At 31.2% G+C, this 22,052-nt stretch overlaps 2 protein-coding genes across 2 annotated transcripts in view; both read right to left on the bottom strand.

Moving 5' to 3' along the window:
- The window catches only part of LOC113401217 (signal recognition particle 19 kDa protein), a 232,267-nt gene that overhangs the window by 176,598 nt on the left and 33,617 nt on the right, over positions 1-22,052 (bottom strand). The window lies entirely within an intron of this gene.
- The window catches only part of LOC113401143 (all trans-polyprenyl-diphosphate synthase PDSS1), a 34,644-nt gene that overhangs the window by 5,907 nt on the left and 6,685 nt on the right, over positions 1-22,052 (bottom strand). The window contains exons 2-4 of the mRNA XM_026640905.2: positions 18,848-19,036; positions 13,368-13,507; positions 11,016-11,157 (exon numbers count right to left, since the gene is read on the bottom strand). Coding sequence (XP_026496690.1) covers positions 11,016-11,157; positions 13,368-13,507; positions 18,848-19,036 — 471 coding nt within the window. The remainder of the gene's footprint in view (positions 1-11,015; positions 11,158-13,367; positions 13,508-18,847; positions 19,037-22,052) is intronic.

The raw sequence follows: 22,052 nt of genomic DNA, 5'->3' as shown, positions 1-22,052 counted from the left end.
CGGTTTATTACGATAACTGTAGCCATTTTATTTCTAAATCAAATCAAAATAGGTAAATGTTATATGAATAATCAGGACAGTCAGTTGAAGATATTTTTTTCTCATATGACCTAAATCTGCACGTCTACGTCAATGATCTCGAAATTGTCGGCTTCACTATCACCGCATCCACTTAACCTATAACGTCAGCGGTCAAACGACGAAGCAATATGTCCTTGAACCTTGTGACCTTTTGACGTTTACCCAAGCACTCGTAGAACTCGGTTATTGGGAAACAAAGCCACACGAACGGTACATTCAATACAACGTTCAACAATTTGTTCGTAACAAATTTTGAGAATAATTTCAAAGTAAGATCATCCGATAAGGGTATAAATATTGTTTACAATTATCAGGGCAAGGGAGAAAAGTAATCGTTGTGAAACTTCATTCTTACTTAGTCAGAATATTAGATAGATGTAAGACATTTTATGGTATTAAAGTATACGTGGGCAACGGGATCGCTGACGGGAACGGTCAGTGATGCGGCAGCGGACGGTGGTGGCGCGTGTCGTTCGTGCTTCGTCGAGTAAATCATGTACAGTCAGAGTAAGAAAACTTTCGTCAGTTTTCAAATTCATTCCTTTATCAAGTCGTAAACTTTTAGTACCTTTTGAAACTAAAGCACTAAACAGACAACTGCATATAAAATTAAACTATCATAGTATGATAACTTGGTTCAAAATATTGTAACATCTTTGGACTACGTCTAGTGTCATATCAACATGAAACCTTTTTAATGGCCTAATTAGTCATTACAATATTTAAATTAGATTTTATATCTTCTACTGAATTGTCAAAATCTGTCAGTGTCATGTATTTTCTTGCAATATCTTGCAATTTTACAGCAATTAGAATAAAAACGCTTGTAATAATATTCGGCCGTTATTTTGAGTGACGGTTTATGTAATGACGTAACGTATGATGAGTGGTTCCATCGGCACCGGGAAGTGGTGGTGATTCCTTGGCCTGCAAAAGCGGCGGATATAAACCCTATCGAAAATCTATGGGGTTTGATGGTGCAGCGGTGGATAAATAATAACGACAGAACCAAAGCAGCTGTCTTAGAACATTGCCGAAGTGTTTGGGAGAGCTTCAGAGGAACCGACATACACATGCTCTCGCCTTGTTGGATCAATGCGACAGCGACTACAAGCTGTGATTGAAACGAATCGATATACTCGTTTTTAAGAAAATAAATAAGATTTGTTTAAATGAATAAATTTTACCATAATTACTATTTATTTTTACTATTTTATTTACTTCTTCCGTCCTGCGGTTTCACCCGCGTTCCCGAAAGATTTTATGTTTTCCCGGGATAAAAAGTGTCAAATATGTTATTCCAGTACATATTCTATCTGTGTGCAAAACTTTATCCAAATTCGTTCAGTAATTTTAACGTGAAAGAGTAACAAACATACATCCATACCTCAGAGAAATCAGCCAGATCCATACACACAAACTTTAAGTGTTTATAATATGATAATTATATATATTTATATTAGTAGGAAGTAGGTTTACTACTATGCACTCTCTTTTATAAGAGACAAGATAATGTCCTAATCTCCGATGTTACACGAGCATTCACGAAGGGCTATGAGGTTTCGTGAAAAGTTGGTAATTGTCATCCCATTTGACGGCTTTTTCTTATTATTATTATAGCTTTTAAACGCTATTATACTCTTTGCTAGATGCGACTTATGATGACATTACATAAATGTCATACTCAATCGGTAAAACAGGTTATCGCTCATACTGAGCACACGAAAATAGATCTTAAGGTGACGAACCTTTTCTTACCCTGACTGTACATACATATTAACACACTTTCAGCCGCTATCCGAACTAAAAACATATCCGTTATACGTACGCTCCATCGCCGCTGACAGATACGCGAAACTTTTACTACAAAATCAATAAAAAAAAAAAACAGTCTGTATATTTAATCTCATCATAACGGTATATTTCGTAAACTTACAGACAACCTATAATGGCTTGTACCAAATAAATACAAAGATGTGGTATATACAAATGAAACTTAATTAAAGTAGTTTTATATAAAATTAAAAAATGATTGTTTGCAATAAATAATTTGCTCGTCATACATGCATACGGAAGAGATTAAGAGTGAAAGGCTTTCTAGCGAAGTGTTCGAAAGTATACTCATCGCCACATGAATAATTTACCAGAAAAATCTCTACGATTTCACGCCAACTGTATTCCGTATGCGTTTGAATTTCTATTTGCAACTCATTTACACCGACAACTTCTTATGCAAGTGTGTCCAACGTTTTATACGAATCAAAAGTCGCTTTTTTTTCCTTAAATCTGTCTCAACATGTTGAGCTAATTCTTAATCGACTTAAGGTCGATTAGTTCGCCGCTAGATTTTCAATATTTATGAATATTATGACGCGTATTTAACTATACTCTATCATTTAAATATTTAAGATTGCGCCATAACGTTTGTGAACTTGAAAACGATATTGACATGATCAGAATAATCTATTCAATGGTAAATTGCGAAATGAATTTTTCACAAGTGGGTCTCGCGTAAACTGAGTTCTTCGCGTGTATATAGTTGAAGTGTTCTTTCGCAAGGCAGCCTTGACAGTGGTGGTGGGCAGGTGGCGGACGGAAGGTGAATGTGGTGGGATGAATGTATGTCACGCGGACGGCCTTGAATCCCCTCTTAATAGTCTACCACTAACCGACAACTTTTCTATTTAGAATTCTCTTGAAAAACATTAATTTATTTCATAGTATCTGCCATGTTTTATTATAGCTCTCAGATTGCACAAATATCAGTACATCATCAGTTTTAACGTTATTATAGGTGTTCAAAAAAAAGTCGCATTCCATAATTATGATATTCAATATTCATCCAATTACGTTCCCCATCGAGTGATTTTACAAATATATGATTTTATAGTCATAATATTAGTCTACGATGTTCTACTGCGAAATAATGAACCGTCCACACAGATTAACATTAACAATTTACACATATAAAACATTATTACGGAAATAATTGAATGCCAAATAATATTTTTTACATATATAAATCTAATTAATTTTAAAAATATGAACTCTTTTTTTTTAGTTGTTGTCGAGTCGGAAGTTTTGTTGAAATTAATAATATAGTTAACATAACAATATCCCATATATTTATAGCGATTTAGTTTCAATCTACGTTTTAACTCTAAATACATCTTAGACACAGTAAATTATATGACAAGATCTAACATTTAGTAGAACTGGTACTACACTGTAATCTTAAACATGTTGTATTGGAATGATCAAGATTTATTCGAATTAATGTCGATCGAAGTATTTCGCATCGAGTGAGTGGTTTGTCCAGTGATTGCAACATGCAGGCATGCTGTGGCGATTAGTAGCCAACGAGTGGGCCATCGTTTCAACACACCTGCCTAGATGACGAAGTGGCACGTGTCTTAATAGAAATTTGGTTACTTTGTGCATTCATTACATCTATAAGCAAAATATCTTTATTACATATAATCTATTATTATTATATACCAACAGTAAGCGCGACTAATATCATATATATGTATAAAATTGCATTAAATAAATATCGAATTAAATTAATCTTTACAGTTGTTTGAATGAAACGGTACTAACAATTTAATGTGTACCTTATTCGACTGACAATGTTTTGGATTTTATCAATAGAAGAACGAGTGACGACGGTCGACCCACATATCCGCTCGAGCCACGCGGTACTGTTATGAAGACCAGTTTAACTTCGCCCATAATTAAACAGAGGCAGGTCAGATGAAAGTGTTGAACGAATTTTGCTTTCGACGGAAACTCATGTCATACGGTATTTCAATAGAAAGTGTTAGGTTTACGTTTTTATTTACATTAGAAACCTGTTCGAATGACTTGTCTATCTTAATTTCTCAGACGTGTATTATGATAAGATTTCTGAATAAGAAACGTCTAGGAAACAAAAAGTGTGCAACTGTTGAACTTGTGAACATAAACAGTTTTTAAAACCATAAAAACAATACCAAATATTTATGTTGTATCTTAAAATAAATGTAATAAAATCATATAAAATTCACAAAATCTGCCGTGCTACGTATTTCGATAAAATCCTTTGAACTTTACTTTTCCTTTCGAAATAATGTTGTAACATTGTCACATTCAACAATGACGTGAATTTAAAATAATTCGTACATTCGAGTACATATGTAGTGTATTTTTATATACTTTCTTATGAGTTTTATTCATATACTTTTATGTATGTTTCTGTGGTTTCTATGTATCGTCTCCAAAGCACAGAAGTTTAGTGACAATAATTCAATAGGTTATTTTAAATAACACTTTCAATTTGTTTGATCATTTAGCTGTTACAAATTTTATTAAAAATTGTGACACTAAATGCAAATAAAATAAATATAATAAAAAAATCATAATATTTTTGAAAGTTCTAGAGCTAAATATTTAAAGCATATAACTATTTCCTAATTATGATAATTTTATCCAATTTTCATTTAAACATACTGCGATTTCATAAAAGAAACTCCGAAGTTGAATTACACGAATTGTTATTATGAAATAAAATGAGGTGTAAAAAAAGTGACAGACTGTAATTAGTAATGATTACTCAGTACTCTTGGAGGAAAAAGAGAATTTATTTAAACGGTCATAAGATAAAGGGCTGAAGAGAAAATATACTCGCGCCAATTCTTCGCGATTACAACATACTAAAATGAATTACGAGAAATAAAAAAAACTAAAAATCATAATAATTGGACCGTCTGTTAACGTGCAAAGTAAATCACAATTAAAATATTTTTTACCTTAACAGTTGTTTATTTCTTTAGTATAGTTGTTGGGTTCTGTAGATTTTTTTGAACATAACACAATAAACATAGATTATATAAAGTTTAAGTAAGATAACTATTGTTTTAGTCTTTATTATTTCGTCGTCCTTGTCAATGGTTTTTATTAATTACCTTATTCAAAACACGTATAGCACGTCTATACCAGGTGTATACCACGACATACATATTAAAGTGACACAAATTCTTATATAAAATACGCCTACCTTAATTTACTTATTAAACATTTATTTAAAATTTGAAAAAAAAATATCTATTCAACTTAAACGTGAGAACAATGTCGTAAGCGTTAATTTGAAATAGTCTGCCGGATAACTATCATAGCCATAAAAAGCGGTGGTATGGTCAATATTAGTTGTTACTACGACAAAGTTATTTGACTTGACAACAATGTGTGTAGTTTATGTAATTTTTGCCTCTAGATCAGTTAAAAAACTTTATGGCCAATACTAGACAATAAATTCCAAGTTTAAGAAAACTAGTTTTTCCTGTAGCAAAGATTCCCAGGAGTATAGGACAATAGGCACTGTAGTCGAAGCTATTTAATAATATAAAGAATATATAAATATTCCAGACGCGTACGGTCCTGATTAAAACTTGCAGTTCTACGGCGACGACTTCGAAGTCCAGCGAACAATAACTTACGAGACTTATTCTGAACAATGGTCGCAGAAATGATAGGAATCGCCAATTATATTAGACGCTGACGTTGTATTTCGCATCCTTGACAACCGCTCCTATTGTCGCGGACGATTATGCACACGTTACAAAGCATTTGTAGAACATATATTTGAAGCAGAACAATAGAATGGGCTTAACAAAAAATCAAAGTCAATAACCGTGGCTTTAAACTTCATAATATTTTCATTATCACAAACCATTCTTACAAGAATAGTTTGATTATAATGAGATAAATACATTCAGTCAATTCTTTACTAAGTTTGTAACTAAACGAATAAATCTTTGTTTAGTAAAAAAAACAATTTATATGTTGGACGTGAATAATTTTCTGCACATTAGTCTCTTTTTTTATTGATACAATAAACATTGCGTTGGACGTATAATAATGTAAATTAAGTAATTAATCTCCAAATGTCGTAAGAACACATACCCATGTCACATGTATGGCCATAGTAATAAGATCATTAACGTTTAAATCAAACAGACACACCTTAATACACAAAGCCATCACTAAGACAAGGCATATATGCTAAATTTAAGTAGGTACATATAATAAAATTCTTAGATGTTGCTGAATTATAAAAATCTATTTTTATTGTTTTGACTTCATAATCCATTATTAATATATTTTTAATTCAGGATATTCTTTACTTTAAAAACGTAATATAATATTACAATTACATAGTGTAATGTTCAGTTTATGCAATGTTTTTGATGATTATTATTTATTAATTTAAAATTTTTAATTTCTTCAAGTTTAGAATGTTTATATTTTTCAATTTTATCTATTGCATAAATGGTAAATAATCTTAATGTTAATTCTTGCATTTGAGTGACACTAGCAAGAAGGTTCTATAAAAAGTAAAATTTTAACAACAATTTAACTACCGACGGCTGAAGGTTGTATTTAATTGTAATGATGGATTTATGTAATTACATATACTGCATACTAATAAAATATTTATATGTGCTTAATGTTAAGTATCACATCGCCGGAAGATGTAATGGACATTTAGTGCTTTATATGTGAAGGACGGACAAAAACGCGCAATGCATACAAGTAGTATTAATAACATAGTAAGATATGAATTTACAATCTCTCTGCGGGCTCTTGTTGCACGGGTTACGTTACTTGTTTTCAATCGACCGTTTTTGTAATTGGACCATTTAAATATATTTATTATACTATTAAAAACTCGACGATTTTAATATGATGCTCTTATTAAATAATGATAATGATTTGAAATAAAGAGGGCGTATACTATTTTTAAAAATAATGTAAAAGTATATATTAAAGCTTCGTTTATAGTAAGAAGATAGACGATAAAACAAAGTCCCGGATGATAAGTAGTCTCCTCTGCCCATCCCTTGTCAGTATAATATATACCGAAAGACGCCAGCCACTTTCACAATAGATATTTGTAATTGATATAAAAATATATCAATTCAATTAATCAAAAACTACTACTAATATGATATCAAATAAACACGAAATTTGATTGTAATATCTTTGGCCAGCCCAAAATAGAGATTGAGATTGATTTTGCAGACATAAAAGTAGAAGAAATAATATTGAAAGCTTGATAATAAAACGCATATTTTAAATAAAATAGTTGGCGGCGCTTAGGGAGTTGACGCCGAAGTGTCTGCGATTTTGTTTTATCTCTACATAGTAAAAACAGTATCGCTTCCCGCCGTCTATACGCTTAGAGCTACGAAACGGATTTTAATGCGGAACGATGACGAATTTTTTGTGTTGTTCTTATATCTAAAAGTTGTATATAGACCCTTATTGAACCTACATGAAGCCGATACGGGGTCTAGTTATTTTATAAATACAAAAAAGTCTTTATAAAGTATATATTTGTAATTTACAAGTCATCATTACAATATGTTATCAGAATAGTATTATAAAATAATAATAATAATATTGTGCAAAGACTTACGAAAACTACCTTGAGAAAACTAATGACCATAATACGTTTGACAAATATATTCATGTAAGGGGGAAATATTACACAATACAGAATTTATAAATACGTACGATGCTCTCGTATACTTTTGGTTCTAATATATATTACACAAATAGCAAGTTATCTGACCCCAAAAAAATTATGAATGATTTGTAATCAAGAGTTGATCTACAGTTTACATATGATATGACACATTGAAAACTTTTTTATTCGTTATTTATAAACAAATCTTACTGATTTTTCTGAGAAGATAGAATTTTAATAGATGATATATAAGAAAGATAATGTATTGGTCTATTGTTTATAGATAATACATTTAATAATAAGGTTTATTTTCGAAACAAAAATTATATTCAAATAACACAATTCTTAGCGTAGGTACCAGTAACTACGTCATAAAAGGCGCATATATTTCTATAATTCATGGGTTAATATTTGAAGCGATACAACATTAAATGATGAAGTATAAACGAGGCGAAATCAAAAATTATAAAACGTGAGGCCGCAGGCCGCGGGCCGCAGGGCACTTTCACCGGAGGTCGTCAGCTTTCGGCCCCTCGCTGGCATCTCGAATCTCAACTGACCACCTCTCGCGGCTCACTACGTATCGTGTTGTTTACGTACGAAGCCACTATACACCTCCGTCACTATGTCTGTCTCTTTCTTATAAATGTGTTAGTGAAAGGTAGCATCGTCTGTCTATATCGTTAGGTGTAAGCGATGCGGACTACTTCCCACAATTTGTATTATTCTTTTTTTATGTAGGACAAGAACCTGAACGTGACTTAATGATCTAAATTCTTTAACTCTCTTTAATTTTGATACAGCGATGCTATGACGATCAATTTTTTATTTTGTTATCTTTGGGTACGCAGAAATATCTTTGATAGAATAGATTATTAGATGATTTCCTCATTCCGATCTACAAATAACGTACTTCACGTTAAAACCCACTTTCTACATTAATTTTAATTGGACATGACCATTCCTCAAATTTTAATATTTACTCATAAAATGGTTAGATAATGAGTAAGTATATGTATGTAAACTTAAATATTGTTATGTCAATATATGTTAATGATATTTGAGCGAAATCGTGATACTTTTCCAATTTTTTTAGTTCTATCGTACTGAAACCTCGATTGGAGCGGATATAGAAAACATTGTAGGACATTACCTTATAGAATAAGGACAAGTAAAACGGTTTTGAGATTATGTACACTCATCGTAAAAGTATTCCGAGATGGCAAGGAATCGAGATATGAAAGTGCCCGAGCCATAAGAGATTTATCATCAGCCCTCATTTAAGAATTGTACGAGTAAGTACAAAAAATTAAGTTATATCGAAAAATTTAAGCTTAGAAAATATTGACATTATTTATACATGTCAGTAATAACACAAGTCTTTTTGAAACGAATATTTACCTCGAACATATCATAGGGGTCGCTCGACAACTGCCGCTGGTGTTGAGCTCGTTAAAAATATTTACAAGGCCTGGGAGGAGTCACAGGATGCCTTAGAGATATTTTGTGATTTATCTAAGGCCTTTGATTGTGTGCAACATGAAACTTTGGTCAGAAAACTACGTCATTATGGAATTAGGGACACTGCACTCAGTCTTCTGATTTCGTATCTGAGCAATCGGATTCAGAGGGTTGATGTAAATGGAAAGAGATCTCCCGGGTCTCCAGTTACTATGGGGGTCCCTCAAGGATCAATTATTGGACCATTTCTCTTCCTTCTTTATATAAATGACCAGCCACATTACCTAGGTGATAAACTCGAGATAGTATCGTTTGCTGATGATACGTCTTTAATTTTTAAAATAAAAAGACGTCTTTCAATATATGACGATGTGAACAATGCTCTCTCTGAAATAGTAAATTGGTTTAGTGTTATTAATTTAATGTTAAATGGTAAAAAGATAAAATGTATTAAATTCACTACTCCCAATGTAAGATGTGTCAAAACGAGTGTACTTTTAAACGGGGAAGCATTAGATGTTTTAGAATCAACAGAGTTCCTTGGTATGACAATAGACTCTAAGCTCCAATGGGGCCCCCATATAAATAAATTGGCGAATAGACTCAGCTCTGCAGCCTATGCGGTAAAATAATTACTCTTGACTGATGTGGATACCGCTCGCCTTGTGTATTTCAGTTATTTCCACAGTATAATGTCGTATGGCATCCAACTCTGGGGTAAGGCAGCTGACATTAATTCCATTTTTGTACTGCAGAAGAGGGCTATTCGTGCAATTTATAACCTGGGCCCAAAAGATTCGTTAAGAGGTAAATTTAAAGAAATTAAAATAATGACTGTCGCTTTTCAATTCGTTTTTGATAATGTTATGTATGTACGCAAAAACATAAATGATTTTCCCAGAAATTGTGACGTACATTCTATTAACACTAGGAACAAGAATAAACTTGTTACTCCAAGTACCCGGTTACACAGGGTTAGTAACTCTTTTTTGGGCAATGTATACGTTTTTACAACAGGATCCCAGAAAACGTTCCAAATTAGTCAATTATAAAATTCAAAAGAATAGTTAAAGAGTGTTTGTGCTAAAGGATATTACAACAATTGACTGCACACCTTGCGAATGAAATGATCGCCTCCAGGCTGTTTCAAATAACTAAAATATAATTATTATTGTACATGCAAAATGGAAAAAAAAATAGAAAAATATCCCGCTGAGTTTCTTTCGCCGGTTCTTCTCAGGTCCGAGGTGTTAAATTCCGAACCGGTGGTAGATTTTTGACTATCAATAAGCAAGTGTAAACACTTCTATAATGAATAAAGATTTTTGACTTTGACATACATAATCGTTATAGTCTCAGTATTATTTATTTAAATAATATATTTTCGAAACTATGCGCTGTATGTAGTTAGTATATATATGTTTGCTGAGCAATTGTTTAAAGATCCACCTTAGCAACCGACTTAACACACATATCATTATATCAAAGACGTCATTCATACCATTTGATTCTTAATGGGAACGACGCTCTATACATACATAAATAGCAGGTATTTTTGGGTTATTCCAAGACAAAGAACTATAACTAGGAATGTATCTTGAACGATCTTTCCATATTTAATGTTGTACGGAAAACACAAATATATGTACGTGATTGATTTATTATTTAAAAATATATTATTTTAAGCCTAGTTCGATTTAAATATGTATGTATCTTAAATTCGATTAAATAGACATATAGTATAGACATATATTAACGTAGTTATGACATATATTTAAAAAAATCAAGTTATATAAAAGCGTTTGTGTAATGATTAATACTTCATACTATTCGTGAAGCTCACATCATTCATACGAATCAGATAAGTCATGCATTAATCGTGTAGACCTTAAGATAATATCGTTTCATTGTTGCACTTGTGAGTGATGGAATTGCGCAATCGGACGGTGAGATAATTGACACATACCTTTTTGTGGTTCCAGAGCACGTTGACGGAGGGCTTCCCACGTCGGAAGTCGCTCTGATCGATGACGTCATCGTGGATCAATGAAGCAGAGTGGATCATCTCACTAATCATGGCCACTTGCCGCTGAGTTGGCAGTAGGGCACTGGTGAAACGAACGAGTATTTAAATTTCAAATTTAAGATAGTCCACCAATTAACTTAATGAAATTAGGTAAATGCAAACATATAAAAATATTGCACAATATTGAGAAATTGTTGTGGTTTAAATTATATTATAAATTAATATGGATGTTTTATTTATTAGTAATAAAATATAAAAAGTTAAAAAAAAGTGAAGTCCCTAACATCCTGTAATTGTCTCACTGCTTGACTAAGGAATCCTCTTAATTTTTGAGGTTTTTTTTTTTAAAATTAATTTAAACGATTTTGTCATGAAAAAAAAAACGTTAAGTCTGTAAGGAATATGATCAAAGAAGTAATCATTCAATGATATAATCGTTCATATTTACAATATTTAATAGTTCATATTTACAATGTATATTTCAATGAATTATTTATTTTGGCAATAATGTCAATAAACCGTTTAATTTTAGACGTGTTTAAAAGTGATATTATTGCTTTAAGCTAGTTGAGAAAACATTACGTAATTGTATCCATATCCTTAAGTAGCAATTTAAAAGAATTTTAATGATATTTGCATGTATTTTGGTGATTGCAAACATTAATTTGCCTTTTATTTGATTTCCTAAAAATTTTTTGGAATTTTGTAGACTTGTACCATGTGCCTGACGTCACCCTTCGTTGTGAATCATTTTAGTGATGCGCTAGGCATTCCCCGCAATACGAATAATTAAATCGCTAAAATCTCTCTTTGGTATTGATAGATGCGTTTAGTAAAAAAAACATCAGTCAGTTCTTACGACCTCTACGTGATTTCACTTTTCTTTTAGGAGTTTAATATAATAGATAATGTAGTAAATTATTGTAGGTCCAATGAAGATATATAAAAATACAACAATATACTTCTACAAACTTATAACTCATTTCGAAAGCGCTACAGTCTGCACCAATCTAGCTTAGCTTAGTTGATACAATTAAAAGTATGTAAATATTGAGTGTACTAAGTATTGAACGAAGATGACAGCCTCCCTGATGTATTATGGAACACAATGGTGTTATTATTTATACGATTATAAATAATTCTACACGCAACCAGTGCGCACGCATCGCACTTATCATGTTCCTTACATATTCTCAAAGTGTATAGGGCAGTCCGCGGCGAATCATAGTGGCGACGTGAACATACTGCATAATTAGGAGATTTATTACTTCTGTACTGAATTCCTTAAGTCTTATCTTTAAGGAATTCCAGAGAACTAACAACATCATGAAGGACGATGTACTTTATACGCTTAACAATTTAAAACAAAACAACAAGTCCTAGCTGCATTAAAATGTGCATTCAAGGAATCTATTTACATATTGAACATTCAATATAAATGTTAGATTTAACATAACTATTAAAAATAAGGAAAACGCTGAAAATTTCTCTATGCAATATATTGTACTATTATTATATATCCAATAAAAAAAATATTATTATCAGACTTATTTTATTCCAGATTTAAGTAAAGCAGCAAACATTTTCTTCTCACATATTTTTGTCAAGATGTAAGCATATATTTAAAGATACAAATTTCATTTGTATATGGAAACAAATGTAATGAAAATAAACAATAAAATGTCTAGTGCGAAAAGAGGACAAACAATTGTGTCCCCTTTTTCACCTTCAAAGTCTGGGTTAGAGACATTGAACTCCTGACCTCAATCACAGAATTCATTCGTATAATTTAGCAACCAACATTAGAGTGAATGGCGCGCTAAGCCTTAGCTGCTGAAAACAACGATAAGCAATTAAATAAAACGTAAATACGAAAAGTCACATATAAATAATTCAAGTAAGAAAACTTGCAATCATTCACCACAAATACTTATACTACGTATAGTATTATAACTCTGGTTTTTAATTGATACTTTATTTCAGACTTGTTCTTAGCATCGCCCTCAATCCACTTCACCAATAGTGGGGGTTATCCGTCTACAATATAAAACCGGGTGATCATATCTTGCTCACTTTGAGTAAAGATTACAAAAGTACTAAACTAAAATGCGTTCCATTAATAAAATTATATTTAACGATTTCTCCTACTACTTTGAGAATTGCAAAAAAAATACCTATATTTCGGAATTGCGTATTATACTTGCCCTTCCCAAAATTTAACACACCACCGGCTTGTATCCGAATTGATAAGAAACATAGTGTACATGCAATATCATGTCAAATGTTCCTTACCTGTTTTCTCCATATACATGGTAGTTGACAGCTCTTGCCATAAGTGTAGTCACCATCGGCCTGAGTGCTTTGCCCTGTCCGTCGAAGTAGTATGTAGCTATGGTGTTTAGCTCGGGCTGGTTTGTGTTGCGTTCCAATTCCTGTGAACCAAAAACACTACAGTCGAGTTTGCATCATATATTACTACAGTTTTACAGTTATGTACTAATAATCTAATTTGCTACCAATTATTACATAACAGAAGCAAATTGATACATAATAGTGTCATTTATATTATAATTTATTCGTACGATGCATGACAGCACTAATAGCGTAATCTCGCCATTCAATACATCAATGTTAAATTTCAAAATTTTCGATCACAAGGAATTTAAAGAAATAAATAATAACATATCTAAATTTAATACACATGTTTTATTTCAACATTAAATGTTAACCAATATATTATAGTTGTGTTTGAACACGATGTATCGAAAGGTCAGTCGTTTATCTTATTTGTGATAATCTTTTCTATATTTCATAAAGTAATAAATATTCATCTTTGTATATCAATGAATTGTACAATCTTTTATCATATTGGCATATAAGATTATACAATAAAACTATTATACGCCCTTAGTCGAGATATTAGCAGACCAAATTTAAAATAGCTTGATTATGTAACACAACCACACAGAGACGAAAGCCGGAGTTAACGTATCGTCATTGTCTTCACACATATGAACATCTATATTTTAAGAATTTTACACTTTCGCTCGTAGCTCCGCGTTGTGTATGCGTAGTACGTATTACGTTCATACAGAAATATGGATGCAGTTTACGATGCTGCATGTATTAGTTTTTTTATTATTTTCATGTTTTATTGTGTTTTAAAATTTGGGAAGTCATTGAAACCCTATCATTTTAAACAATAATGAATGTAACAATAAAACTAAAATACTAAACGAAAGCGCATTCGTTACCTTAGGTTATAACTTATAAGGCTTGTCCTTGTGCTTGATGGTTTTGGTGTGATGATGTATGATTTAATTAATTATTATGTAGGTTGTAGATGTATAACTATATAGATACTTGTGCTCGTTCAGAAATCGAAAATCGAACATAATCATTTTTATCAATTTGAGGGGAGGAATTTGTTTGTTTATATCGAAAATTATTTATTCTACTCCCGTTTCCAAATTTAATAGAGCTCGTCATGGCAACCAAACAAAAAAAGAAAATCGGCTGACTTAGACGAAAACATAGTATTGTACAGTTATATCTCTGCCTACTTATGATAATTGTGGCTTTATTGGAATCTTGAATATTTTATTAGTAATTTATTTGCCTATTGATTTTCTTTGAAACTTTCAAGTGTTTACGTCAAATATAGTTTTATAAAAAGTTAATTTTAGGTATGATGATCCATATCCAACTGATTTATAAAAGTTAAAACAAACAACGGACGCTTTAAGTAAGACTGTTTTTGTGATTATCATAAACATCGATGGGGATCCACACAGATATTGTCCAAACATTTGGTCTATATATTTTGTGATATAGGTTTATGTTATTGGAGTATGCATCATTTACTATAAGTGTTGTGAGTCAGTATTATTACTCGAAAGAGTGTTATTGGTTTTCCTGGTATTCTGAATGCCTTGAGTGATCTGGATGATATTCGGCCAATTAATCCATAATTGGGTTATTCCATAATGGATCGCCATTTTTAAGTTTTAGCTAAAGTACAATCGTAACTTTATTGCCTCGCGTTTGATGAGATATAACAACAACAAAAGGAGCAACGAAAAAAAACCCTGAGATTCACATATTCCATGCGATTTGCTAACAGTTCCGCTATCTTATCCAGTCCAAACACTTCTTGATGAATATAAATTTATTTGTAAAACAATTCCACTTAAGTACTTTTTATATTTAATTTGATTTTAAATTAAATTACAATCTTCCTATAACAACTCTTACATTTATAAACGCAATTTTTTTCACGAATCCATAAAATCAAAAAACCATAGATTATTCAAGATTTCAAGATTATATTTAATAAATATAATCACGTTATATTATTTTGTAAGACTGTACACAATATACAATACGATAAGGTTGTATGTGGTGAAACCTTATATCCTGGATGTACTTTTATTATCACAGTTATAGATCTCCTTAATATAGTAACGGGTAGTTATTTAAACCTCAATAATTAACTAATATATATAAAATAAAGTTAAAACATGACATTAACTGAATTCCAGTTATGATTTCGATAAGAACAGTCCAATGACACATTTCAACACTATTTATTTAGCACACAAATGTGTTGATTAGTTGTTGTCGCACTGAGCGCATCACAACTGTTTGAAAATTAGACGAGAAGGTTAAGTTCGAATTGGTTAAAGAAATATAATGGGTAAAAACCTATTATAATGTACTAAATTTCCGTAGAATTTAATTACGCGTTGAATCATTCATGAATACGTAAATGTGGCCTGTCTTTATTAGCCTTTTTTTAAGTTATCTATGCAAACGCGCTGAATAAAGAAAGTGTTGTTCTTGGCGGTTTTCTTCATAGCATTTAGCCCCGAAAGAAGGTCAAACGCTCAAGTTTCGCGTGGTTTCCACACGCCACACTTTCCATCGTTCGTTCTATCGCAACATCCATTCAATACTGGGATATCATTAATGCAACTAATATTCATCTCTCAAGGTTTTACTTTTAAATTTATCCCGTTAAAAAACTAAATACGTTTACTAAAGACTCAAAACCTCAACTGCTCAACGGCTCAACGGTTGCACGTATTAGTAAACATTGAAAGCATTTGCTTGTTATTAGGTAATAATAAAAAAAACTAACAGACATTTAAATATATATAACATATATAAACATTTCTATTGTTAGTTATAATATATAATAAATATGAATGCAAATACATATAAAATAATACTAGGCTAAAAACTTGATAAGATAACATTACTTTTTAACTTTAAAGACCAAAATATTAATACCGCTTCAGTACTATCTGAACATATAAAATTAATAAACGGCATTCATCAAAAACTAATTGAATACTTATACGCAATGCTTTTAGAATTATTAATATTGTATACGAGTATTTTATAGAACCTTATCATGCTCTTTATCTTTTTTATAAACTGTTTACTGTCAAAGAACATTTGAGTCAAGGACTACAAATTCAACATCCGAAACGGATTTTTGCAACCATGGTATTGCAATAACATGTATGATCATTACTAAACGACAAAAACACTCATTATGCGTAGTTATCTAAATAATGTGTCAACTCTTTATTTCAGTGATCTCATATTATAAAGGGTTTTGTTATTTATTCATAGAAGTTCGTATTAGAGCCATCATAGTTATTGCAGTTCGAAATGGATAATGCAATAATTTTATTCGTTAATATATTTAAAACGGCAATCGTCCAAATTTCTTACTAGTTATTTTTTCGTATCACTTGACGTTTTATTTGTGCGTTTTAAATAAAATAAAAACTAGCTGCGGAATTAATTTTAAAAACATAAATTTTCATATGTACCCATGACTCTTAAAATATAATGAATGCTCGTGATGTCTTTGTAAGTGAGATATAGTGAGATATAGGATCAATGCAAGTCGTGGTAAAGTATTCGAGTTATAAGCTTATCAACACGAATGTAGGTATCTAACTTAGATACTAGTGTTACTGTGCCGAGGCCATATTTTGAACGCGATAAATGATATGAACGATAACATATGTAAGTCTGTCTTCTACCAGTCTTGAACTGGATACACGATTAATACACACAGTACTTATAGATACCCTTGTAACCTAAATTGACAGAATATTTGTACCAACTAATATTATAAATACAAGAATTTTATAAAGGCTGTTTTCTTTTATTTAACATAGAATTCGATTACTCTATCATGAAAAACTTTCATCCTGTATTTAGCCACTCATGGAATGGATATTAAAAACCGCTGTAACAATTGTCTTTAAATCACAAAACATTGCATTACCATATTCTTAACTTCGAAAATGAATAACTTCCATACAAACTTTCATCTCCAACTTCACCGTCTTAGGAGATTTCAAAAAATATGTATTAGTAAGCATATCTTTCATTTACAAGCGGGGATTCAAAAACCGATTTTCATGTTTCTATTTTTAAAAGGGTCGAAATTCAATTCGAACTTTCAATAAAATCTTTTACTGGTGTCCTATTTAAGAGAAGGCTAAATACCGATTCCGATATTTCTAACATCAAAATGACAAATTTACATCCAAACTATCATCTTCCAACGAACCCCTAGGGGAAGAATTCTTTCTTAGTGCTTACATACATTCCATACGTAATTCTTGTGCAAAATTTCATATTGCTATATCCGCCAGTTTAAACTGAGCGTTGAATATCAGTCAGTAATTATAAAATTCTATTAAGTAGATTAGGTATAAGTACAATTACTATACGATATCTATAAGCAATCACCAGTGATGAACGCGTTGCTCAACCCTCATCTGCTCGCGTGTTGGCACGTCATGACTTTGACACACTTAGCGATCAATGGACACCAATGACTGTCGATCGATAGTAATTTACCTGACATAAAAATTCTCGTAGTAAATGCAATTACGTGGCCCAATAAATAATTGTACATTTCAAATTTGTCCTTTCATATTCATTTTTATTATATATATAATATAATTATACGGCTTTTTAATTAAAGATTTCAGACTGAACACATGTTGTTATTATACATCTGTTGTGAGAATTTTATATATTTATACCACTAGTTTCTAATGATATATAACGAAATTCCGTATAACTTATTCCAACCACAAGAGGTCAAAAGTAAAATAAATATAATTTGTCATGGAATTGACGTGATATTATTGGTCGAAAGATTGAATAATTGAAAAATGGTTTTTGGAACAGCTACAAAGCTGTCATTAGAACTTAAAACATAATTAAAGTGGGTTAACATCCACCTTATAATTCAATGCTTTTCATATGTAGTTAACAATACACGTTAAATGGAATCCACCCGTATTGGAGCAGCGTGGTGGAATAAACCAAAGAGGTTTAAGCCAGCAGTGGGACATTTATAGGCTGAACGGTAGCAGCTGAGCTATTAGTTGATTGCATGACATACGTAAATCTAAGGTTTGATTATCTTTATTCTTTCTTAGATTGGCTACTATTACTGTTTTAAAACTGGTTAACTGTTTGTTCACAAAAACGATAAATTTTATATAACCTGTCTGAAAATCGATATACTCATTTGTATCGTTGTGTTGGTGATATGGGTATTTTATTTTATCAATTTCATCAAATGCTGAGTTTGGTCTGGCAGACATCTAATTTTATCGCTAATGGACACAATTATTCTTTATAATTGTTTTTTTTTAAACATATTTCAAACTAATTTTAAAACGCGTTTCTATATAAAGTATATATAATATATATGTGCAATAGTAACTTACTGATCGTATATCTTCATATATTCCATTAAGGTCGTCTTCTAGCAAGCGATATGGGTCGACTATTTGTGTTCCATAGTCTGGTAGGGATCCTGTGCTTGTGCTTTGTAGGCTTGAAGCGAGTCGCCGCGCTGCGCCCGCCACTGCACCACCGCCTGCTGACCCGCATGCAGGACCGCATGTTGTTACTCGCTAAAAAATAAATTAACCATTATTTATCTCATTAACGTAAATACTATCAAATCTGTGATATATTTTAAAAAAACTTAAATATGTGTTTATTCATAGGTATTTCATTGGATTTCTGTCCTGTTAAATCATGTTTTTAAACATTTGCAAATGTAGGTTTAAGAAATTCGAAGTAGATAAGAAATTAAAAAAAAATAACATTTTTACTTTTTCCTAAAAATCTATTAGATGTAATATTTGTAAATTACGGCTTGAAATGCATTTATTTAAAAATCATTGAGTTCGAGGGTAAAACTTATAATTAAAGCAGTTGGTTCGCTTTATTTGGGTTGCAGATAGTTGTATATTTATAAAATAATTTAGTATAATTAAACTACAGTACTTCTAATAATAATAAATAGATAATAGTAAAGTGTTGCTAAAAGTTTGCACGACCTAAATTCTTAACGTTACTTGTGTCAAGTTATTACAAAATATTTTCAAAGCATAACAATTTTCCATTTAAAATTAAAATGATAATAAATCTCTTAGATAATTGCATCGGTAATATGTTTGTCTTCATAACAGTCCATTCATAGACTTCATGAAACTGTTACGAAACAAACATGTGTCCACGAAGAGGCGCCGAGTTGTAAGCTACCGAATATATTCACTTTCAAACCCCCTTGTTATTTATCATAAATCATCATTAATAATTTATATAATCACGTCATCAATCATCATTATTATAATATTTAAAACGTCACCAATTTAGCCATAAAAGGTAAAAGTTAATAACTTCTTTATATTTTATAAACATGAGAAAAACATTGTTTATTTAACGATAACAGATCTAATTAGTTTTGATTAACACTTTTTTTTTAAGTACAAACGAAAATTCCTACAGCGAATCTATTTCAACAATAGTTTATTCAGATAGCTTACTTGATAAAAAATTAAGTATAGCCAAGTTAAAATAATGCAATTAATCATAAAAAAATATCTCTTATATATTATTACATATGCTGTTCGTATTCGTATACACGCATATAGGAGTTATTAGAGAAATTACAAAAACGTTCCTCATGTGACAAATATTTGAATGATTCAGTTACGCCTGATAAAGTGAGGGTGCGGCAGGTGCCCTTAGCTCAAAAGCGGCAGTGACCGAGATCCGTGTTTCGCAACTGTTTATGCAACTACATGCGAGTGCAGTCCACACCTGATGGGCTACGACCGGCCGTTGCAAAACTCGCGAGCTACGATCGATGCTCGATGCACATATTCGTATGTGCAGCGCGTATTTTACGTACCTACCGAGTGTTTTTATGCCTTTTAAATACGGTAAATAAAGTTATTTTGTAAGAACGCATATTTTTTATAAATCAGATTGACAATAAGTGAATACAAAATGTCTTTTAACGTGCTGAAATTACAGATACACGAGTGCGTTAGAGGCTATGAATAAACAAAAGTAAAACAGTCATATTTACATCAATATTCAAACACATTAGCAAGATAATTATCTCTATAGAAGTACTAAATCTCGTAATGGTCTACGATTAACAAGTTAATCAGAATATTTGCATTCCATGTATCCGTTTTCAGAAAACAGTAGTGAAAATTGTTCATGTCTCAAGATATAAAGGTAGGCGAAGTCAGTTTTGCACGTTCCAAGTTATAAGTGACAAATTACGTGTTCTACTTTTCGACTTGTTCAATTTATAATGGGATTACTGTGTATCTCTACTTTAAGATCACGGCAAGTTATATCATTACAATAATCATCTATTACAATAAATATAAAAAATATGTTTTTAAGAAATAAAGACAAGCGTTTTTAGAAATATTCAAGTATGTATGCTGTTGTCACAATATTTTTAAATTATGTTTTTTTTTATTTGTTTATACTAATAAAAGGGACTTAAATTAGAAAAAGGGTGCATATACCACCACACTGCCCCAACACAGATGCGAATGTATAGATGTGGTTGAATTTCATCTCAAACATGTAGATTTCCTTACGATACTATCCTACCGCCGAGCATTCAATTGATTAAAAATACAAATCAATCACATGAAGTCTTCCTAGGTGTTATTCTACAATTTTCGGTTAAGAATCACGTATGCTATTCGCAAGGTCTTCGATAAAAAGAATTATTTATTTCACACTGATATTCGAATTCAAATGAAACAAAACTTCCGTTATTTAATATGCAACGTATGACTCGTAACACCATTCATAAGACGCCGCAGTCAAAACTGGCACATGTGTAACGTCATTCATGTACAAGTTAGGATGATAACTTGAACTAGAGAATTGAATTATTTTCTTTGAAACGAAACAATTAAAATACGTCTTACTGTTAATGTTAAGTAACACACCTAAATCAAAGTGACACCCATGCATAGCATAATAATTACTTCCATTTGATTTCACGCACGTCATTAAAATTTGAATCATTTGTATAGTGAAGAACAGACACGAAACACAGGGGTTTTTTCAACGAAATAGTGCCTTACAATATAATTTATATTTTAGTGTTATTTATTTTGATATTAATAACAATATATAATAACAAGTTCTTATTATAGTAATACTATATACGTAAACAGATTTAAAAATTAAAGCATTTGTTATACATTTCAATATTGTTACGATACATTATACAACGTGAAACGGGAATATAATAGAGTCAGTTCTAATAATAGACGTAACTTACTTGTATTTCATCGAATATTTAATAACGAGATTATATTTCCTGCACTATCTATCTACCTAACAAGCCGTTCGAACTTTCCAGATAAAAATTAATAATTACATGAAAAAATATATAATTTTTTACACACAATCACGATTTATATAGTCACACAACCACGACCTTTGTAAAAATAATGCATATATATTATTGGCTAGTTGTATTATATAATAAACATACTGCCTCTGGGAAAAGGAGTAAGGTTTACCTAATAAAGAATCGCGGTGATATTATATTCATACAGAACTGTATTTATTTTTTCTTTCACAAACAAAAACATA

Source organism: Vanessa tameamea, chromosome 7 (genome assembly GCF_037043105.1).
Source record: "Vanessa tameamea isolate UH-Manoa-2023 chromosome 7, ilVanTame1 primary haplotype, whole genome shotgun sequence".
NCBI classification, from domain to species: domain Eukaryota; kingdom Metazoa; phylum Arthropoda; class Insecta; order Lepidoptera; family Nymphalidae; genus Vanessa; species Vanessa tameamea.
Note: the sequence above shows the minus strand (reverse complement) of the source record. Positions and strands in the feature narration are given on the sequence as shown.